Source organism: Pieris napi, chromosome Z, assembly GCF_905475465.1.
Source record: "Pieris napi chromosome Z, ilPieNapi1.2, whole genome shotgun sequence".
NCBI classification, from domain to species: domain Eukaryota; kingdom Metazoa; phylum Arthropoda; class Insecta; order Lepidoptera; family Pieridae; genus Pieris; species Pieris napi.
In genome coordinates, this window is record NC_062259.1 from 6,270,472 (window position 1) to 6,289,978 (window position 19,507).

General features: G+C 30.6%; 1 protein-coding gene across 10 annotated transcripts; it reads right to left on the bottom strand.

The window, feature by feature from the left end:
* Positions 1 to 441: 441 nt before the first annotated feature.
* LOC125062765 lies at positions 442 to 19,506 on the bottom strand. Of its 10 annotated transcripts, none has more exons than XM_047668891.1 (12): positions 19,336 to 19,506; positions 19,026 to 19,154; positions 17,571 to 17,775; positions 14,823 to 14,870; positions 14,270 to 14,379; positions 10,878 to 11,073; positions 10,091 to 10,291; positions 9,832 to 9,935; positions 8,966 to 9,106; positions 7,432 to 7,533; positions 6,219 to 6,320; positions 442 to 5,874 (listed from the first exon to the last, which is right to left on the bottom strand). In XM_047668891.1, the coding sequence occupies exons 1-12, from the start codon at positions 19,402 to 19,404 to the stop codon at positions 5,728 to 5,730; spliced, it is 1,554 nt and encodes a 517-aa protein (XP_047524847.1). In that variant the 5' UTR covers positions 19,405 to 19,506; the 3' UTR covers positions 442 to 5,727. The 10 variants fall into 10 exon arrangements, with proteins under 10 accessions (XP_047524847.1, XP_047524849.1, XP_047524848.1 ...); XM_047668893.1 differs by having other exon boundaries at positions 8,978 to 9,106; positions 19,336 to 19,505; XM_047668892.1 differs by having other exon boundaries at positions 7,432 to 7,542; positions 8,978 to 9,106; positions 19,336 to 19,505.
* Between the last annotated feature and the right edge of the window lies 1 nt (position 19,507).

The window sequence follows — 19,507 nt, forward strand, 5'->3', positions numbered from 1 at the left end:
ACTAAACAGTTTACATTGTGTTTTGGCGGTTAAATGTGCAATTTTATGCAATACATCTAGTAATTACATAAATCTGGGTATAGCAAAACTAAAGACGAAACTATGGCGCCTTCGTATATGGTCTAGTGAAATTACCTAAAACTATACTATGATTAAAAAAATGTGTTTATTCATTTTAAGTACATATGCATTACAATATGTAAGGTTTGGGAACCCTTTTAATGATGATTTACTACAAATATAATAAAAAATATGTATATGCGAAAACACCAAAACAGAATGGTAAGTTTTTCTGAATCCTTGATCGTGTGTTTGTTCTGGTACTATAGTACTGACTGTTGTTGTTCAAAAAAATCAACACAGCTTCAAAAACTTTAAGGTATGATTTGCGTTGAGAATAATCTAGTTGTGAGAATAACCAGTATGTATTAAAACAGCAAGACATTTTATTATTTTTTATTACACATAAAACACGTATTAAACCCGCATATGAAAATACAGTAGTGATTTCAGTAGACTCGAAAGAATGAATACATCTCAACTAATAATAATAACTAAACAAGAAAATATTTTTAAAAAGTACGGTAAAACCTTGGAAGTGACAAAGTGCGGGCGTCGTATTTGATAAACACCGATAAATAGACACTTATAATAGACATCTAGATAATATGAGCATTTTAATTATAGTTAATTATAGGCTAAGGCTGAATTCCTTTGCTCCACAGATTTTCAACTTACATCTATTTGCGATCCCTAAATCCCATTTGTATCAACACAACCAAAATGTCAAATTCAGCCTCTACGGTTACAGACACATAACACCGAGAGATTAAATATAATTACTAATTTAATACTTGAATAAAGTGGCTTTCAATATCTTATATATCGCTGTTTCTTAGTCCTTAAAATCTAATAAGTAAATGCATCTTATATGGGTTGAATAAAGTGGCTTTCAATATCTTATGCATCGCTGTTGTTAATAGTCCTTAAAATCTAATAAATGCATCTTATCTGAGGTTCCATCAGAGAAACCTTAATTGTTTAACGTGATAACGTTCTAAAATATGATTTAAGCTACTAAGAATAATACTGCTCTAGTACGACAGACACATTGGCGAATATTGCCATAAATACACGGGCAACACGAGCGCAATGCATGACGTTAAACATGTATGACACTGGATTACACTTCATAAATAATGCTGACTAATGAATAACAATGTCCAACATCTGAGATCAAATAGGTTTCCATCTCTCTCCACCAAACCGTCGCACCCAGCTAACCCATTATCACGCACAAATCGGACATTGCTTAAATCTAACATTTAGTTATAATTGATTATATCGAACTACACATCAAATCTACACATTTAGTAAACTTCAAAATACTGATTAAACATATCAAAGTACTGAAAGGAAGGAAGTTAAAGGCGTAGGATAGGGAAAGGAAAAGAAGAGTAGAGAAGAAAAAGGGATAGGCGAAAGGGGAAAGCTGGTGCTCCCGTTTGGGCCAAATAGGCTGGCTTCATTGGGAGGGTGGTACTTTAACCAGGCGGGCGGAAATTGCCCTTCCACCGTCGGGTTTAGTCGCCTCTTACGACACCCTTGTGTCCCGACATGGGGTCGAGGTTTGTATTCTTAGACCGCCTCGACACGGTCAGGGCCTAAATAATTACTTCTTACATTAGAGCTCTGTATGTAAGAAATAATTAATAAGGTGTGAGCAAACAATGCTCTTATACTACTAATACTTTGGTAACTTTATATACTGTTAGTTGGTTAAATGAACGCGTACGGTCTGTGATTATCACAGATTTAATCGAGCTCTTTCTGAGCATTCAATATTTACAGTCAAACATTTGCATCATAGTAGAAAATTCTGTTTAAACTAGTTATTACTCAGAAGACATTTTTTAAATAGCAATCTCGTTAAATGCCGCTAACTGAAGTTTGGTGGTTGTGTTAAAGTAACTTTTAGGTACTAAAAGCTACTTACTACCGATACAAAAAATGTACTTCAGTAATACAATATTGTATCAACATCCGAGGTTCTACTCGGGCCAAGGTACTTTAATATTTATCGCCCTTACTCATAAAATCTTATTCAATGCTCTATTGTCTCTGTCAAATTGAATTTACGATTTTGTTACGGTGTAATTAAATTTGTTTGTTGATACATTGATTTAGTTTTTACGAATAAGAGTTATTCTTTCGTCTTTAATATTATTTACATAGTTTTATTAACATACGATAAGTACAAGTATAATTCAATGGTTTATATTATGATAATAATTGCAATTAACTTAGATAATAATTATTTGTTAAACAAATATAAGTTTTCTCAGAGCTCAGCTGTAATTGGATCTAAAATATAATATATAATGTAATTTAGGCTATTTTTAAGTACATATGTATGTAATTAAATCATAACTAACGCATTTAAAAATTGAGCGCCTATATATTTTCTACTAATTTCCTATTTTAAGTAACACTATTAGGCCCTCAACTATTAAAATAATAAAATAAAAAACCCGCCGTTGCATACTTGCCCATAATTTATATTCACAAGTTTCGAGCTTTTTTAAATATTTAATCCTATCATTTTACTTAAGCTCACCGTAGAGCTACAGATTACGTAGATTAATTTAAAGGCCCGTATTCAAAAACGTGTTAAGTGACAATCTAATCTTGAGAATCGCCATGGTAAAAAACGGGTTGCAATCTTAAGATTAGACTTGAGTTGGCTCATACTCGGGTCACTAAGGTTCGATTTGGAATACGGGCGATGCAAAGGAATGTCAAACCAACGATTTAATAAAAAGGATAATGACGAGTACGTATTGTTATTTTTTAAAACAAACATTATTTTTCTTCAAAAGCGATAAACATGATTAAAACAAGAAGACTATTGGCAGCTGACTGACTTTAGAGTTAAATAAGTAGCTTTACACCTACCCTCGCACTAAACGATATTATGCGTAAACAAAAAAAAATAAGTGAATATGAACTGTAATTTGGCATTTACTTGCTAGTTGTGCGTTGGAGTCTTATTACTACTTTTTACTAAACCTAAATAATAATTAGCATTCATTACAAATTCTAAAGATGTTACCTTGCTCTTTAAACTTCTCATTGGTGCAAAATGGACAACCATTGCAACCTAACTATGCCAATACATGTCACTCTTTACTTACGGATTCTTTAACGTAAGGTATCGATTTCCACGTCTTCGAGCGTGATTCTTGCCTTTTACTATATAAGAGCGATATCTATCTATATACAGGATTATTTACACAAATGTTTAATTTAAATCGCGTTTTACTTCCTAAGATTAACAATAATTTATACAGCGCGTATTATTTCTAATTTATTAAATAAATTATGTTTTTCAAACCTACGTATAACATTTCCTATTAAAACCTCTCTGAAGATCTATTATTAACATAATAGCGAACGTTCGATAACAAATTTGGCACAAATACAATAAAAATCACAACATAAACAACCTTTATCTACTATCAATTATAAAAAAAAACTTAGGAAATAAAAAAAATGAAACCAAAAATAAAATATCATAATCAAATTTATTTAATAACAAAAATTAAAGTACTGGTAAGCCTTTCGTATACAAGGTTTACATACTAAATGTCTACAAAAATTAAAATTAAAAATTATAATGCAATAATGCCAAAATGCGATAATTAAATATATTTGGCAACGTAAAGCTAAAACAATATTTTGTACCTAAAGAAATACCATAATTAAATTACGCAAGTAAGTAAAAAATAAGACAAAAGGTTTTTAAAAAATTAAATAAAATATATATCGACACAACACAAAATATATCTTATTCTAATTGTGCGTATCATTTCTAACAATATTTTAAATTTTTTGTTTTGTTTTTTTTTTAATTTTTTTATAAAAATCTACAATCTATATACATACTATATAGAAGTTTATACCCTCTCACTATCTATATTTACATTTGTATTAATAAACAGAATTGGAAGACTGCAATTAAATCATATACCTAAGACATATTAGGTCAAGAATGATGAGAAAGAAGTAATAATCATAATTAAAAATGTGTTGTGTAGATAATTGAAATAAAATCTATGAAAAGGAAACAGCAATCGTTTTTAACAAATGCTCTACAACGCTTATAGGAAATGCAATTTGTGCCACAAATTAAAGTCTAGTTATTTTTTTTTCAATATGCAGCAGTTGTAAACATTAGCCAACATTTAAAGCACCGAAAATAGAATTTGCAATGCTTCTAAATCTTACATCGTTGTACTCTGCTACTATTTCGCGGAGGTATTGATTTTAGCAAATGCATGAAGTTATTTAATAAATAACAATAGTCATGCTTAACGTTTCTTAATAAAATAGGAGCCAAACTAATAATTTCTACTTCTTTTAAATCTCACTATTTCAAGGCACAAACAGACTTCACTCACTCCTAACATACACCATACAAAATATTATTCTGATTATAAAATATTTTCTGTCATTTGATATCAGAAAAAAGCTTAAGGCTAACTTTCAGGATTTGACATCTCATTGTCATCGTTAATAAAACTTTAAGGTCGAGTAATTTCGACGTTTAGATCATGTAGTGTAAACACAAAAAATAGCTATGCTATTTTTTACGCAATAAAAAAATACTAATTAATTTTGAATTAGATTTAAATAAGAATACATATTTTCAGTAATTTATTATCTAATAACGTAGGTTTGGCTCCTATTTTATTAACATAAACGTATCCCTGTATACCCGGAACCATATTTCAAAGGCCCATTTTCTCACTATATTCTCACTGTTTTATTAATTTAGCTAACGGAGTATACAAATTGCTAAATAATAAATTGTTTCCTTTAAAAAACCTAGTCATTCATTTAAATGATGACATGATTATGACGGAACACAACAAGTAGACCTTTGTAAATCTCACTAATTTTTATACGAAATAGAAAAATTGGTCAATATATATAAAAAAATTTACTCATTACATTTAATTAATATTTATGCGCGTGAATTACGAAAATTTATAAGGGCATTTAAAACATAAAATGTCCTAACTTAATTCAGCCCAATTTGTAGTTTTGGAACAAATATGTATATAATGATTATAATTTTTAATCGATTTTTCATATACCGTGAAAATCAATATTGGTCGATCCACAATATTTTATAAAGATTTTTTAAGATTCGGGAAGTTACGTAACAAATGAAGATGTCAAAATTAAATTGTGATTAAAATGGGAATATGAGAAACACATCTAACACTTAAAGCTTCATCAAATTTGAAAATGGGTTTATTGTTATTATAAATTCGTTATAATCGAAAAATGGAAATTAATTAAATTATAATTATAGCTCAGTTAATAGTCACAGGTATTTTACAAGTGTTAATCCTGTTTGACAAAAGTGTTACAGATTTGCTGAAATATTTGAACTATATTTACTAAAACAAATTTTCTTTACTCTTATTAAAATATTTATATTAATAAATTGTTCTTAGACGTTTAGCGAAAAATGTTTTGGTTTCGAATGTTTATAATACACTATAACTTAATAGGCGATTATCAAAAGTATATTACACTCACAACAGTCCACGCGTCGTGACGCTCTCCCTCATATACGATATAGTGTACAGTTTAATGTATAAATAAATCATTTTTGTTTATACATTTCTTGTATACTTTACCGTATACGGGGTTTAGTCATTGTTGCACACTCCGAGAAGCCTCAGCATCGCGTCGTGTAATATTAAAGGCTTCAGTTTTCACGAAATCAACCGTTTTATAATCGGTACGCGATTCCGCAGAAAACGATTTTGCATTCTTGGCGCGTGCGTTTTCATCCTGTTCCTGAAAACATTTGCTTGATAAAATCTAAAAGTCTATTAGGATATAAAAAAATCAGTGACTGAAACACGTACCATCGAAGTCATTAGTAAAAAATTATTAGTCCAAATTTAAAATCGTTAAAAAATCTAGAATTAAATGTGCTTAAAATTTATTTCCGCCGCGTTTACACAACATAAATATTGACGAGATCTCAAGGAGCACGATATATACTGACCATTCCGACCGGCGGGTGCACACAGGTCTCTTTCTGTTATATTATATTTATGTTCTGAAGATAGGAACGAAAAGCGCTTTAGCAAACGTAAATAAGGGTGTAAGTGGATTTTTTTGGAATTAATTAATACCTTGGAATTACTTTTGGGTGTAAGATCCAAGTCAAGGTACTGCAACGTATCCGACGCTTTGGCACGCCTAGTCGAAGTTTCGGGAGGCATCGTCAGTAGTGTCTGAAAATAAAAAGTTAAATTTAAAAAAAACGATAAGAGAATTCTTGCAATTTCGAGACTTTTGCTACGATAAACAAATTATTATTAAGTTCAAATCCAAATACATACTACATACTTTAATGTATGAATTTTACTCTCAGTTGTAGATATTCTAAAAATTTATCATATTTTTTTCTCTGTGACTCTCAATAATGAAGTTTATTAACTTCTAATAGCCAAATTTAAATAATTGAAAACAGACGACGCTGATATGTGTAAAAATGAGAAATGGGTTTTTAATTATTGTAAAAAAGGATTTACAATAATTAAAAATAGATGGCGCTGTTATGCGTAAAGTTGGGTAACAGATGGCGCTCATGGATCAAATTAGATAATCTATACATAGATGGCGCTCTTTACTAATAATGTTTAAAAGTAATTCTAAAACAAAACTAAGAGTTAGTATGTAATAAGAAGGTTTAAAAACGTTATCGATTATTTAATGACGTAACTTTATACTTATTTTATAGAAATTGCGCCATCTATGCTTAGATTATTTAATTTGATCCATCAGCGCCATCTATTTTTAATTATTGTAAATCCTACACAATGATATCTGCCAACTAAGTTCACTATACATTTCATAATTGGAATCGCTATAGAATTAGAGAATGTCACTCACTCTGTCTTTCAACAAAACTGCTCTTTCGTTACTTTTTGTCAAATTGTGTTAAGGCTGTTTTGAAAGACACAAATGATGACTTTTATTAATAAGATGAATATGAACTGGTTTATTATTTATAAGAGCTATACAGATCAACATAGTTGACAGTACTCATAATGAGATTGTAACTTAAGATACGAATTCAAATACAAGCCTTAGTATCGTTCTATATAAAATAAAATCGCTCTCAATTTGCCATTCTACCTACCGCTATCTAATATTGAATATGGAAATAAATGCTAGCCATACCCAGAGTCGTTCATTAAAATCTAACGGTTTATATAAAAAAATAAATTTTACTATCTAACCAGAAAACATTTACATACCCATCAGCTATTAGCAAAATTAAAATACTGACGACTCTGAGTATAGTTTTTAGTAGTATATCAAATATCAATTGTTTATTACCTGAGCGGCAACATGATTCATGTGACAGATGCCCGTACTACCAATTCGTGGCTTCAATGCCCTGTCAACTATCGGCGGCAGAGACGACAAATTGCAGTATTGCTGTAAAGACTGAAATTTTAATAACATTTAATATACGTTCAACAGGTTAAACTTAATCTAAATATGTTTTGGTTGCGTAACGCTTTGGAATTTAATTTATTATTTTACACTTATCTGCGACAATCAGTACATTGACGAATTCCTGAATCACGCTATCTAGTGTTTCCAACTGCTGAGTATAGAAACGTTTCGACAACAGCCACTGGATCCTTCAAAGCTTCTCCCTTTAGATTGTTATTAATCATAATATTGTCTGTTTTTCCAGTTTAGACTGTAGGTGTAAAGTAGTTAAGAGTAGTATATGCATCTACAATTGTACTCCTCAAGCTCAGCGAGCTTATCACGCAACTTCAATAGCTATTTCAATAGACTTAAAGAAGACATAATATATTTTGTTATGGATGGTTTCGACTTTTTCAGTCTGCGTAGCGTTTATTAAAAACCTTTGAATTGTGTGCTACGACGTAGTATTAAAATCAAGATGGCAAATTATATTAAAGTTAAGTGGAAAACTTGCAGGACTTGACAAACCGGTATTATTATTCCTATTATTTAAAAAGACTAGTTAACAGTTACAATAAAGTAATATGGCCCGCACTTATTATGGCTTCATGAACAACATAATGTAAATCCTGTTTCACAATCCAGGTAGTTTAGAGAGCTACTCAGAGATGGCGCTAAAACAAACCGAGAAACGCCACCTACATTTATCTAGAATCTAGATGGCGCTTTACCCTAACGCAAATTGTTGAATATCTATCCGTGGTTAGTTGACGACTTTTTATTCACTTAAACTGCTTTAAATTTATTTTGATTTGACAATATTTTATCGATATCTTCGAATTTCAATATTAATGATTCGATAATAAATCTTATTCCGCAGCTTAAATATTTACAGCACACAAATTGTAAATCCAATGGAATTCCTATACCCCATTTACCCCATTTTAAAAGCGAAAGCATTTATTGCACTGACGGAAAATACTTGTTATTATCGACAAATGTTTGAGCAAAAGCAAGCATATTTCATAATTACAAGCCAACCTGCGTGTAAACAAAACCAGTAAGGATAATATTCAAAAACGAGACTAAGAGCCAAGCGTGACTCCCGTGTGTCCAAAACGTATAAGATTTGACATACGGGTCATACTTTCAGCTTTAAGTTTCGTTACTGAATCTTAAGCCTATATTTTCACTCTTATAAAATGAATGCGTCAATTCTGATCATTTTGCATCAACGTGACTGTTTTAACCGACTTCAAACAAGCGTTCACTCAGTTATTATTGGTTGAAACACTTTTTACAGAAATGTATAGAATATATCAAATGTTCGGTTTGTTTGAGGTCGGTCTTTAATGAAAATATTTTGTTAGTAATATTAATAGCGTCGCGCAAGCAAAACGTGTTAGAAATGTTAGTGAACGGTATTTACATTGTGTCTTACATGGGTGAGGCAACACGCGTTATCATCGACCCTTGGCCGATTAACGACCTGCTGCTCTTGAGACATTCTTCGGGACGAACGAAGCCAGGGGAATGGAGGCTGAAATGGTATTGCAAACGACTCTTGTTTCTGTACGTGCATCAAAATAAATAATGTAAATGAATACTTAAGTACATATCCAGGCAAATATATTGGCCAGTCAGCTAAGTAGACTTTGTTTTATAAGTTTTACTAGCCGTTTCGCGCCCGCTTTGCTGGACGAATTAAAACAAATTTTATGTTTCATTATTTTATTTTTTTTCATATTTTTATTATTCTTCTTTTTAACTTCCCGCTAAGAAAATTTAAATATTTCGAAAATCGAGTTTTTAACAGATGTTGACGTTTAGAGGTTCTAGGAAGCTTCCCCGAATGTTTCCGCGGTGAAGTCCGTATGGATAAATTTTCATAAAAGTAAAACAGCAATAAAAAAATGAAGGAACGTTGGAATTTAATAAATAAATAGCCATAAACCATCTAGGATTTGGTAGTAGTTTCATGTCGATACGATCAGTGGTTTAGGCGTGATTGAGCCTCAAACGAAGACCATTTTCATTATATATATATAGAAGATTACCTACTAAGAATGTTCGAAAACTCCCAAGTCTGGCCAAGATACGTGCCGAGACTAATACTTAAATTGAGGTTGCTCTTAATTTAATAATCGAATAATTAAGAAACTTAAAGTTGTATAATTAAAAATATAGTAAGGCGACATCTATCGGTTAAGATATTGTTCATCAAACGTGTCTAGCGATTATTTTTACAGCGCAGTTATAAATTTTGTCAATATTTTTTTACTTATAAACCCTTACAGATCTATCGCCTTCAGGCTCCTGTATCTTAGGTCCCTGGAACGATTCTCTATTCTCCCTAATGAAGCCGAAACTCTTCGGCGGCCGCGGCGGCACCGGCGGGCCTAAAATTGTTGAAATACAAATTAGGACAAAACAAAAAATCAAAAATACTAACAAGTTTACGTAAAAATATTATTTATGAAAATTTTCTTTTCATTAAAAAAATTAACACACATTTGTTACAATTTATACCCTACATATAAATTGTAATTTTTACCTTCTTCAGACTCGCCTATTCCTCTAGGGCTGCTATGGGGCTTCGCTTTTTCTCCTTTGTTGAAACTCGAAAACCTCACTTGAAGTCTGTCCCTGATGCCACTCCCGGATGCTCTCAAGTTAGGCCTATTCTCACCATCGAGCCCCGGTCTTACGTAAGATCTAGCAAGTAGCCAGGTATCCGGTATATTGCCGTATCTCGCTGTAAATAATAATTTCTTCATATCCGATATAATCGTTTGTGACGGTGAGAGCTAAACTCTCAAATAGCTATTTTTGTCCTAAGTCATAAGCATTACAAATTCGTGATTATTTCGTGGCTCTGGGGGGTTCTTACTGTGTTTTTTAAACAGACATTTGATTCGAGTTTTGCAATTGACTACCATACATTAAAATTTCCAATTAATAAGTTTCAAGAATGACATACTAATCCCTTATTATTGGTTACGTAATTACTTAATCACTTTAAATCCTATGAATCCTACGCGACACTCTAATATACAAGCAACAACAACTACTTTTTCGCACGACCAATCACAATTAAACGAAACCCACCATCAATTTTGTATTTCGTTTCACCTGTTGTACTACGTACTTAGCTTGAATATACCACAGGAAATATAATTTTCTTTCAAACCACTGTAAACTATTATAAGTTTTCTTATATGAATAGGATTGAGTTCAATTAAGCAGAAGTGATTTTTGTATCAAAGTATAATCTAGCTCGCTTGAAATAATTTAAATTAAAAAACGCCTACAAAAAATTTGCCACCTACACTAATACATACCTATATTAGAATGACTAGCATTGAGCGATTTACATTCCTCGTCGCTTATATTAGATTCATTTTCAGATAAGTCAACATTATTTATACGAATGTGTGGATGACTTAAATACTGTAGACCTTTTTCAGGCCCCTCGAAGGTTGACTTAGCACCAATGACTATATTATTAGGATCGAAGGTGAAGGAACTTTGGGAATCCTAAAAGCAAATAAAAAGTACAGAATAAAAACAGATGCAAGCTCTAAATTCTCTATAGCGGATTTCTATCAAGCATACATATAGTCTAGTCGACAAGTTGAAAATGGTACAAAATAGAGATACTGCTCTTAAAATTATGTGCGATAGCTCATTGGATCCGGAATGACGCCTAGAAAAATGTGGCAAAAGCGTGTATTAGCACATAAAAAATTGCAAAAGTTATAAACAATTAAAGATGAAAAAAAATGGCATTTCGTTTTTTGCGAATATTTAATAAACTATTAATATTTAAGAAATTTCAAAAAAATATTCTATTTTTGAAATGAAATTTCCAATAAAATCTCTCAGCTCTCGGAACTCTATCTCCATTATTTATAATTTTAATTTAACGCTGAAAATAGGTCTGCGCGTGACATTTTTAGGATTCGCGCGTGGCGTCAAAAGCGACTACGGCACATTAATTAATTTATTAAAGGTATTGAATTTTTTTTTTAAATTTGAAAAAATTATGGTGTGTTCTGAACACTATAAATTATTTATTCCCGTTGGAAATTTTACTTACAGTTAATTTTTCAACAAGTTAAACAATTGTTAACTAACGAAATTTTCTCGAACGACCGTCTTAATTGTAAGTGAAAAAAAATGTTTAAATAATGGTCGTAAAAATATTTCGCTTCGTAGAGACTTTCTTACATACATACCTAACAAGATCGTGACATAAAAGTTAAAGAAATATTTATACTTTGTTTATAACAATTTTTTTACTTATCAATACTTAATTAATTAAATCAATTTTTTTTTTTAAATTTTCACAACTTTATTACATTACAAATATTATGATTTTTTTTTAAATTTTTTCCTTAATAACAATTTTTAATTGTTTATAATCGTTTTTTTTATATTTCTATTTTTTTTAAATTTAAATTTTTTTGATTATCATGAATATTACTTTTATTTAAAATTAATTTTTTTTTATACTTTGTTATATATATGGAAAAAAATAAAAACAAGTCGAAAATTTGTTTACAACAAATTGGTAAGTTAATAAACAATAGAATTGTCGATAAAAAAAATTTTTTTTGTTACTTTAAAGAGGACTGTCACTTATGATTTTTAGAAAAAAAAACTTCTTAACTAATTATTTAAACAATAGAAATATTAAAAAAAAACTATTATAAACAATCAAAAATTGTATTTGAGGAATTTTTTTTTTTTTAAATCATAATATTTGTAATGTAATAAAGTTGTGAAATTTAAAAAAAAAAATTGATTTAATCAATTTGTTTAAAAAAATTTTTTTCAACAAATTGCGGAAAATTTTTTTTTTGCAAATCAAAAAATATCTTGTATTAATAAAAAAACGATAATATGATGTTTTTGAAAAAAAAATTTTTAACAACATTACTTGGATTTTTAAGTTTTTGTTTAAGTAAAAAAATTGTTATAAACAAAGTATAAATATTTCTTTAACTTTTATGTCACGATCTTGTTAAGTATGTATGTAAGAAAGACTCTACGAAGCGAAATATTTTTACGACCATTATTTAAACATTTTTTTTCACTTACAATTAAGACGGTCGTTCGAGAAAATTTCGTTAGTTAACAATTGTTTAACTTGTTGAAAAATTAACTTTAAGTAAAATTTCCAACGGGAATAAATTAATTATAGTGTTCAGAACACACCATAATTTTTTCAAATTTAAAAAAAATATTCAATACCTTAAATAAATTAATTAATGTGCCGTAGTTGCTTTTGACGCCACGCGCGAATCCTAAAAATGTCACGCGCAGACCTATTTTCAGCGTTAAATTAAAGTTATAAATAATGGAGATAGAGTTCCGAGAGCTGAGAGTTTTTTATTGGAAATTTCCCCTTCTTTTAGAATCTTTTTTTGAAATTTCTTAAATATTAATAGTTTATTAAATATTCGCAAAAAACGAAATGCCATTTTTTTTCATCTTTAATTGTTTATAACTTTTGCAATTTTTTATGTGCTAATACACGCTTTTGGCACATTTTTCTAGGCGTCATTCCGGATCCAATGAGCTATCGCACATGATTTTAAGAGCAGTATTTCTATTTTGTACCATTTTCAACTTGTCGACTAGACTAACCTACTAAGGCGGCTGCGTTAGAAAAATGTTTTAAACAGTTATCAAAACAATAATATTTAGACTTGCAACGAATATTCGGTTACTATTCGGTATTCGGCCTATTCGGCTGCTATTATTATATTCGGCCGAATACCGAATATCGACATATTATTCGGCCGAATACCGAATACTTAAATAATATATTTTGTCATAGAGAAATAATTGGTAAAATGAAATATTTAAATCGATTACCTATATATTCATATTTTCATTTCTGTTATAATCATTTAAGTAGTCATAGGTACATAACACACTAGATAGATAATCATCTTCTGAATTGGAAAAATTGAGGATTCTATGTATTTGAATTACTGTGGTAATCAAAATTTAGAAGGGTAAGGTTCTCATTTCTTTTATAATCATTCATTAAGTAGTCATTGGTATATAAAACAGGTACATAATTTAATCATTTTCTGTATTAAACAAGTTAAGAATTTTTCTATGCATTTGAATTATCTTCATAATCTAAATTTAGAAGGGGAAGGTTATGGTGCAGAAAGACTAACTTTTCTGAATTTTTACAAGTACAAGTTTTTGGCGCTAAAATCCAGCCGAATACTTTTGCCTAATATTCGGCTATTCGGTCAGAGGCCTCGCCGAATATTCGGTATTCGGTATACTGCCGAATATAATATTCGTTGCAAGTCTATTATATTCCTTTATTTCAAATGATACAATACTAATTCGGAACAAAACTGTGAACTATTTAATGTTCAGTTAATGTTTTTCAATATAAATGAAAACCACCGCTTATTACCTATTTGGTAATGTTATTTTTACCTAAGCAAAAAAAAAACTATTTTTATTTCAAAGAAATCGCAAGCCGCCTTATAGAATAACGTTAAAATGCAAACATCGCAATACAAACATCACAAATAGCGACTACGACTACTTAGCACCATAAAAATCATCTACAAATTGGTCAGAGTACCCAATTAGTTAGATAATTTGATATTAAGAATGACCAGGGTCGCATAATCTTCTCTGCCCAATTTGCAGATGGAAGCTCAAGAAAAAAAAAAACGTAAAATAAAAATAGTACCGCGGCACGGACTCCTGTTATGCATTCAGATATCGGTATATAAGGTCCTGTACCCTCCGAAAATTCATACTGATCATTCATAACCGTCATTGTGCTGTTTTGGTATGTACCTATAAAATAAATCGTATTCCTCTTTACTCTTAGGATGTCGCCTTAGCCCCATACGCAAACAAACAAAATTTGCAGGTGAACTTCGCATTCGCTTTATACCGAAATTAAATCGCATTGAGCGAGGAGCGAGGGGCGGGGGGTGGCAGGCAAGGTACGCCACCGATAACCTACCCACTAGGGGGCGTTCTCATACCACCCGGAAGAGCCCCTTCCCGTCGCGATAGCGGTTCCTCACACCACTGCAGCTCTACCAACATTCCCACACCAAATACTTCGTACAAGGACAAATATTACAGAAAATCACGACAAAACAGATATAAAACAGATATAAAACAGATAAGGAAATACATCAAAACATAAATGTAAGTTATAAACATCAAAAAGGTAATGTTACACACAAAGAACAAAGAAAGGTGTAAGAAACTTTTACATTTAAACTTACCAGTGCCGGGAACGACGATTTCGCGCAATTCTTCACTTGCAGTTATAACTTCAACAAAAGGTTAAACGAAATTAAAAACATTGGAAATTTAAAAAAATCTAAAAAAATGGTTTGATAGAAAACACACAAAGGGCAGGAGTATCTAAGTAAATTAAGATAATAATATTTTTTAATTAAACTTGTTTAACACTCGACACGTCTTGCTTATGTGACTGTTCGAGAGCGAATGTTTCATCTAGGCACCGGACTAGATGCGCATGCCGGGTGGCTGGGCTCTAGACATAAAGGGATGAGGGCATGTGGGCGGTAGGGTGGGTCTCGAACATTCCATTTACGGGAGATAAATTTTCCAGAAAATTATTTTTGAAATAGAACTACGTAGGTTGATTTGCTTTCAACATAAGTTTTAAAAGCATATCCACTTTCCTCGAGATTGTATTATGTCAGCTTCCTTTGACGTGGCGTCTTCATGAAAAAGCTTTTATATCTCTTCAGAATACATTAAAAATAAGTGACTTGACATGTTATGAGATTTTAGAAAGGCCAACAAAATAATAACATTTTTTTAAAATCTGAGGTAGGTACTAAAGATATTTAAGTAATATTTTGCGAGAGATTTTCATACCTAAATGAAAATATAACAAGACTATAAGGCACTTATCAACTCTACCTGTTGTACTTGTGATATTTATATATATATCATCACGTGATGACGTGATGATATGCACATATAAACTGTATATCTAGGTGCTACTTAAAAAACATTTCAATTCAGGAAATTTATTAAAATTTGTAAATGTAATTTGTATTGTAAAATTTAATTAATTTGGATTCATCTTGTCGGCATTGATTATTCTATTCGAGGAGTCTGCTCATATATACGGGTTGTGGCATAATCAATAGATAGCTGCGCAGAAAACAGATTGAAAAAAATGTAATATTTTTTGATTTTCAAAAATGCCAAACATCTCAAAAAAAATCGAGATACTAAACATAAAATATATTTTTCTCAAACGCCAAAACGTCCTTTACCCGCAAGTACCACATAATTCATTCATTATGCCACACATGTATATGTGTGGATGATATCTGTATGAACATATATGGGTGTGTATATAATGTAAAAGTAGCATAACTGCTTATGCAGGATTTCAGAATTTTTATAACCCTTTTAGAATTGAACAAAATCTCGAATCGTGATTCATCAGAAAATAGAATTAAATTCTACTGTTACTGCGTATTATGTGTTACGCAACAGACTTTATATGGTAAAAAACTTATAAATTGAGTATTCTCTTGGCGAGTGAAACTTGGTGCTGCTTAGTAGTATCTACGATAACCCTAGCCCAGCCCCACGATGCTTAAACAGCACGTAACGCTTTTATACACCTAAACTATCCCTACAGATAGACAATACCTCACAATTAAATTTTGCTTAGATTTAAATGCAAAAACGAAATATAATCAAAAAAAAAAATTGCAAACAAGAAAACAGATGATCTAAAACATATCATGTTACATACCTACCATAGTAAGAAAATATAATACGAATAAAATAATTTTGCAAAAGGTGCAGTAACATGATGCATGTTGCTTGTACTTTATACCGTGTGTATTTAGATAAACAATTATAAAAAAAAGAATTACAATAAAACTTGTTTCGAACAATATTGAAATACAACTGTAAAATTAGATTAGACAGTATATAATTTGAAGAAAGAAAGAGAAATAAGTTAATTTTAGATTATTTTTACTAATGGTATTTATGATGAACTACAAAATAAATAAATCAGTGGCGCTACAACCATTTTAGGTCTGGGCCTCAGATTTCTGAATATTGTTCATGATGATTTGTCAAACGAATAGGCAAGTAGGTGATCAGCCTCCTGTGCCTGACGCACGCCGTCGACTGTTTGGATTTAGGGCCAAGATCGGTTACTCACGATAAATTCCTTTACCGTTCGAGCGAATGTTAAGTGCGCACATAGAAATAAAAGTCTATTGGTGCATAGCCGTATATTGACCCTACGACCTCAGGGATGTCAGTCTCACGCTGAAGCCACTAGGCCAACACTGCTCTCTGAACTATATATAACTTATAAGAAGATAACCAACCAATGAACACAAAAACAAGGACAAACCAAAACGTATAAAGACAATAAATTATCCTAAAGAACCTCTATAAATATAGAAGTATAAAAGGAGACAACATGTTATTAAACAAACTCCAGAGCATTATCAAGATTTATACAAAACAAATGACTAGGATCAAGTACCGCTAATCAAAAGCTTTATCAATGTGACAGTAACAAAAACAGTTGAACCAATTGATGAGAGAGAAATTTAGTAACACATAACACATACTGCAGAACTCATAGTAACAGAAAGAACAATAACTATCATAGACTAAGAGTATAATAACAATAGTAACATCCATTTAATATGTAATTTTGAACAGTATGGAATAACAGTCCTTTTTTAGTAAATCAATGCAAAAAAAATATACTGGTAGCAGAGGTCTCAATAGTATCTAGCACCCAAGGCTTTCAAGTGACCTATGGTTACAATAAATTAAAAAAAAGTTTTTGCAGATAAATTTTAGAATTATAAAGAACATACTGATTTCCTGTTATTAAACAAAATCACCAGTGGTCTATGTGTTCTTACTTATTTCTGAAGTTTTTCAATAACTATATATACAATTTAGTAAGCAAAACCACATACTAAATAAATAAATAAAAGACTTACTTGTAACAACTGGTTCCGGAGGTGTGCTTGTAGCCCTTAAGCCACAAACACGACATATTGCATCAACCCACTTTTCCATATCTGCCTCACAATCTGCTTCCAAATGATATGTTCTTGATTGAGTTTGAATTGAGAAAACTGAGCCACGTATTCGAGGATCCAGTATTCCAGTACTGTTACGAGTCATGTGCAAACCAGCATCAACCTACCATATTATGTTAAATATTAGATTGAAAACCAATTTAGTTAATCATTAATATTAGGATTATACATAATCATACAGGGTTATATATACGCATACAGCAGTGCCATGACTATTCTATGACTTTTTGAATATTATTTTCAAGACAGAATAGAATAGGACTAGACCTAGGACCTAGGACCTCCACATTATATATGCATATTTTACAAACCCTCACAGAAACATTTAAAATTGTGAAAAAATACTATAAAATATGTACTATAAATAAATAAAAAAATAATAATTAATAAATAATTATCAATTTAATTAAATCATTTAGTCAGAAAATATTAGTGTGGTATTTATTATTATAACATTTTAAACTTACATTTGGCTAATCTGCACTATAAGTTACAAAAACTTTTAATAAATTTAAAATATAAAAATCTAATTCAAATGAAAAAGATGAACACAACTTGCAAGTTTAAGTGTAAAAGATAGAAAGAGGAATTGAATATCATAAAGTAAAACCTACATATCATATTATATAGTTTACATTAACTTTACTGGGAATGTAACTAGTACTGACAATGTCTGATGCAGGGTTATTTGATAATTGCCAAACAAGCAATTCTTTTTACTATATGTAGTATCAGGTAACAATGTTCTCTATTTTATTAAAATAAATTAAGCTTTTTGCATTATGTGTAACTAATAAATGCATAAATGATTGATTAAAAAATGAAATATTAAAAAGGTAAAATGAATTAAGCTAAAAATAATTTATGAGATGCTCAGTAATTCCTAACCAGTTCTTATTTGAAAGAGTTGGTTGCCAATAGGTCTGTTAAGGGTAGATATGTATTCTTTTCATATAAGTACAATATTATTGACAAATAAATAAAGTGAATAAAATGGTTTTATCTAAAATAACTAGATTTTTGATTATATTTACAATAAAAGAATTTAGTTTTTATCAACAAAATAAAAAATGGAATGTAAGTATAAAAAATGACATTCTTCCTGCAGAACATAAGAACTCGATGCAAACATACCAACAGATAGTGGTTACAACTATTTATGAAATTCTTACTCTTATGTGTAGCGATTGTGAGACACAACTATATAGTTTAAATGTATGTATTTGATTACAATATTCACTACATTATCTAGTCACTCAAAACTGGTGACATGACACTCATTATGATTAGGTTCTGAGGTTATTAGTATTACAACCTATTGCTGCAAAGAAATATTTAAAATCAGAAACTCACTTGCTCACAAAGATCAAGATTTATAGAGCCCTTTAAACGCCGTCTGTTTCTATCAGAGTAATAGTCTAGGAAGTACTGCCCTGGTAGTTCACCAGATTGTCGTAATGCAAACCATCTTCTCCGCCATTTCTGAATACCACACCATTCGAATTTAGCACATATCAGGTAAAAATATGAAAATAATAATAAAATCTAAATAGGGATTTAATATAAATCATGAGAGGAGGCAGTCGCTAGGGCTTATTCGTAAAGAATCTTTGGCACTTCTAGCCCCGCAAAGTATTCTTAGTCATTTTGTTTGTTTACTTACTATTTTAAAAATTCGTCTTGATGGTGGTGATTTTGTTAACCAACCCTCAAAAACTATATTTCTAGACATTATATTTTTGAATATTTTTCAATGAAATAAAGTGAGTCACAACAAATTTTTATAATGAATACAATAGATAGATTCAACTAGCAGGCAGATACTGGCTGAACTT

Excerpts from the sequence above, each read along its gene's own strand:
- LOC125062765 (XM_047668890.1), bottom strand. The coding sequence starts at position 19,404 with ATGTCTAGAAATATAGTTTTTGAGGGTTGGTTAACAAAATCACCACCA. Across the intron at positions 19,155-19,335 it reads CAAGACGAATTTTTAAAATA|AAATGGCGGAGAAGATGGTT; the intron begins GTAAGTAAACAA and ends TGTGGTATTCAG. Across the intron at positions 6,321-7,431 it reads TGAATCATGTTGCCGCTCAG|ACACTACTGACGATGCCTCC; the intron begins GTAATAAACAAT and ends TTTTATTTTCAG.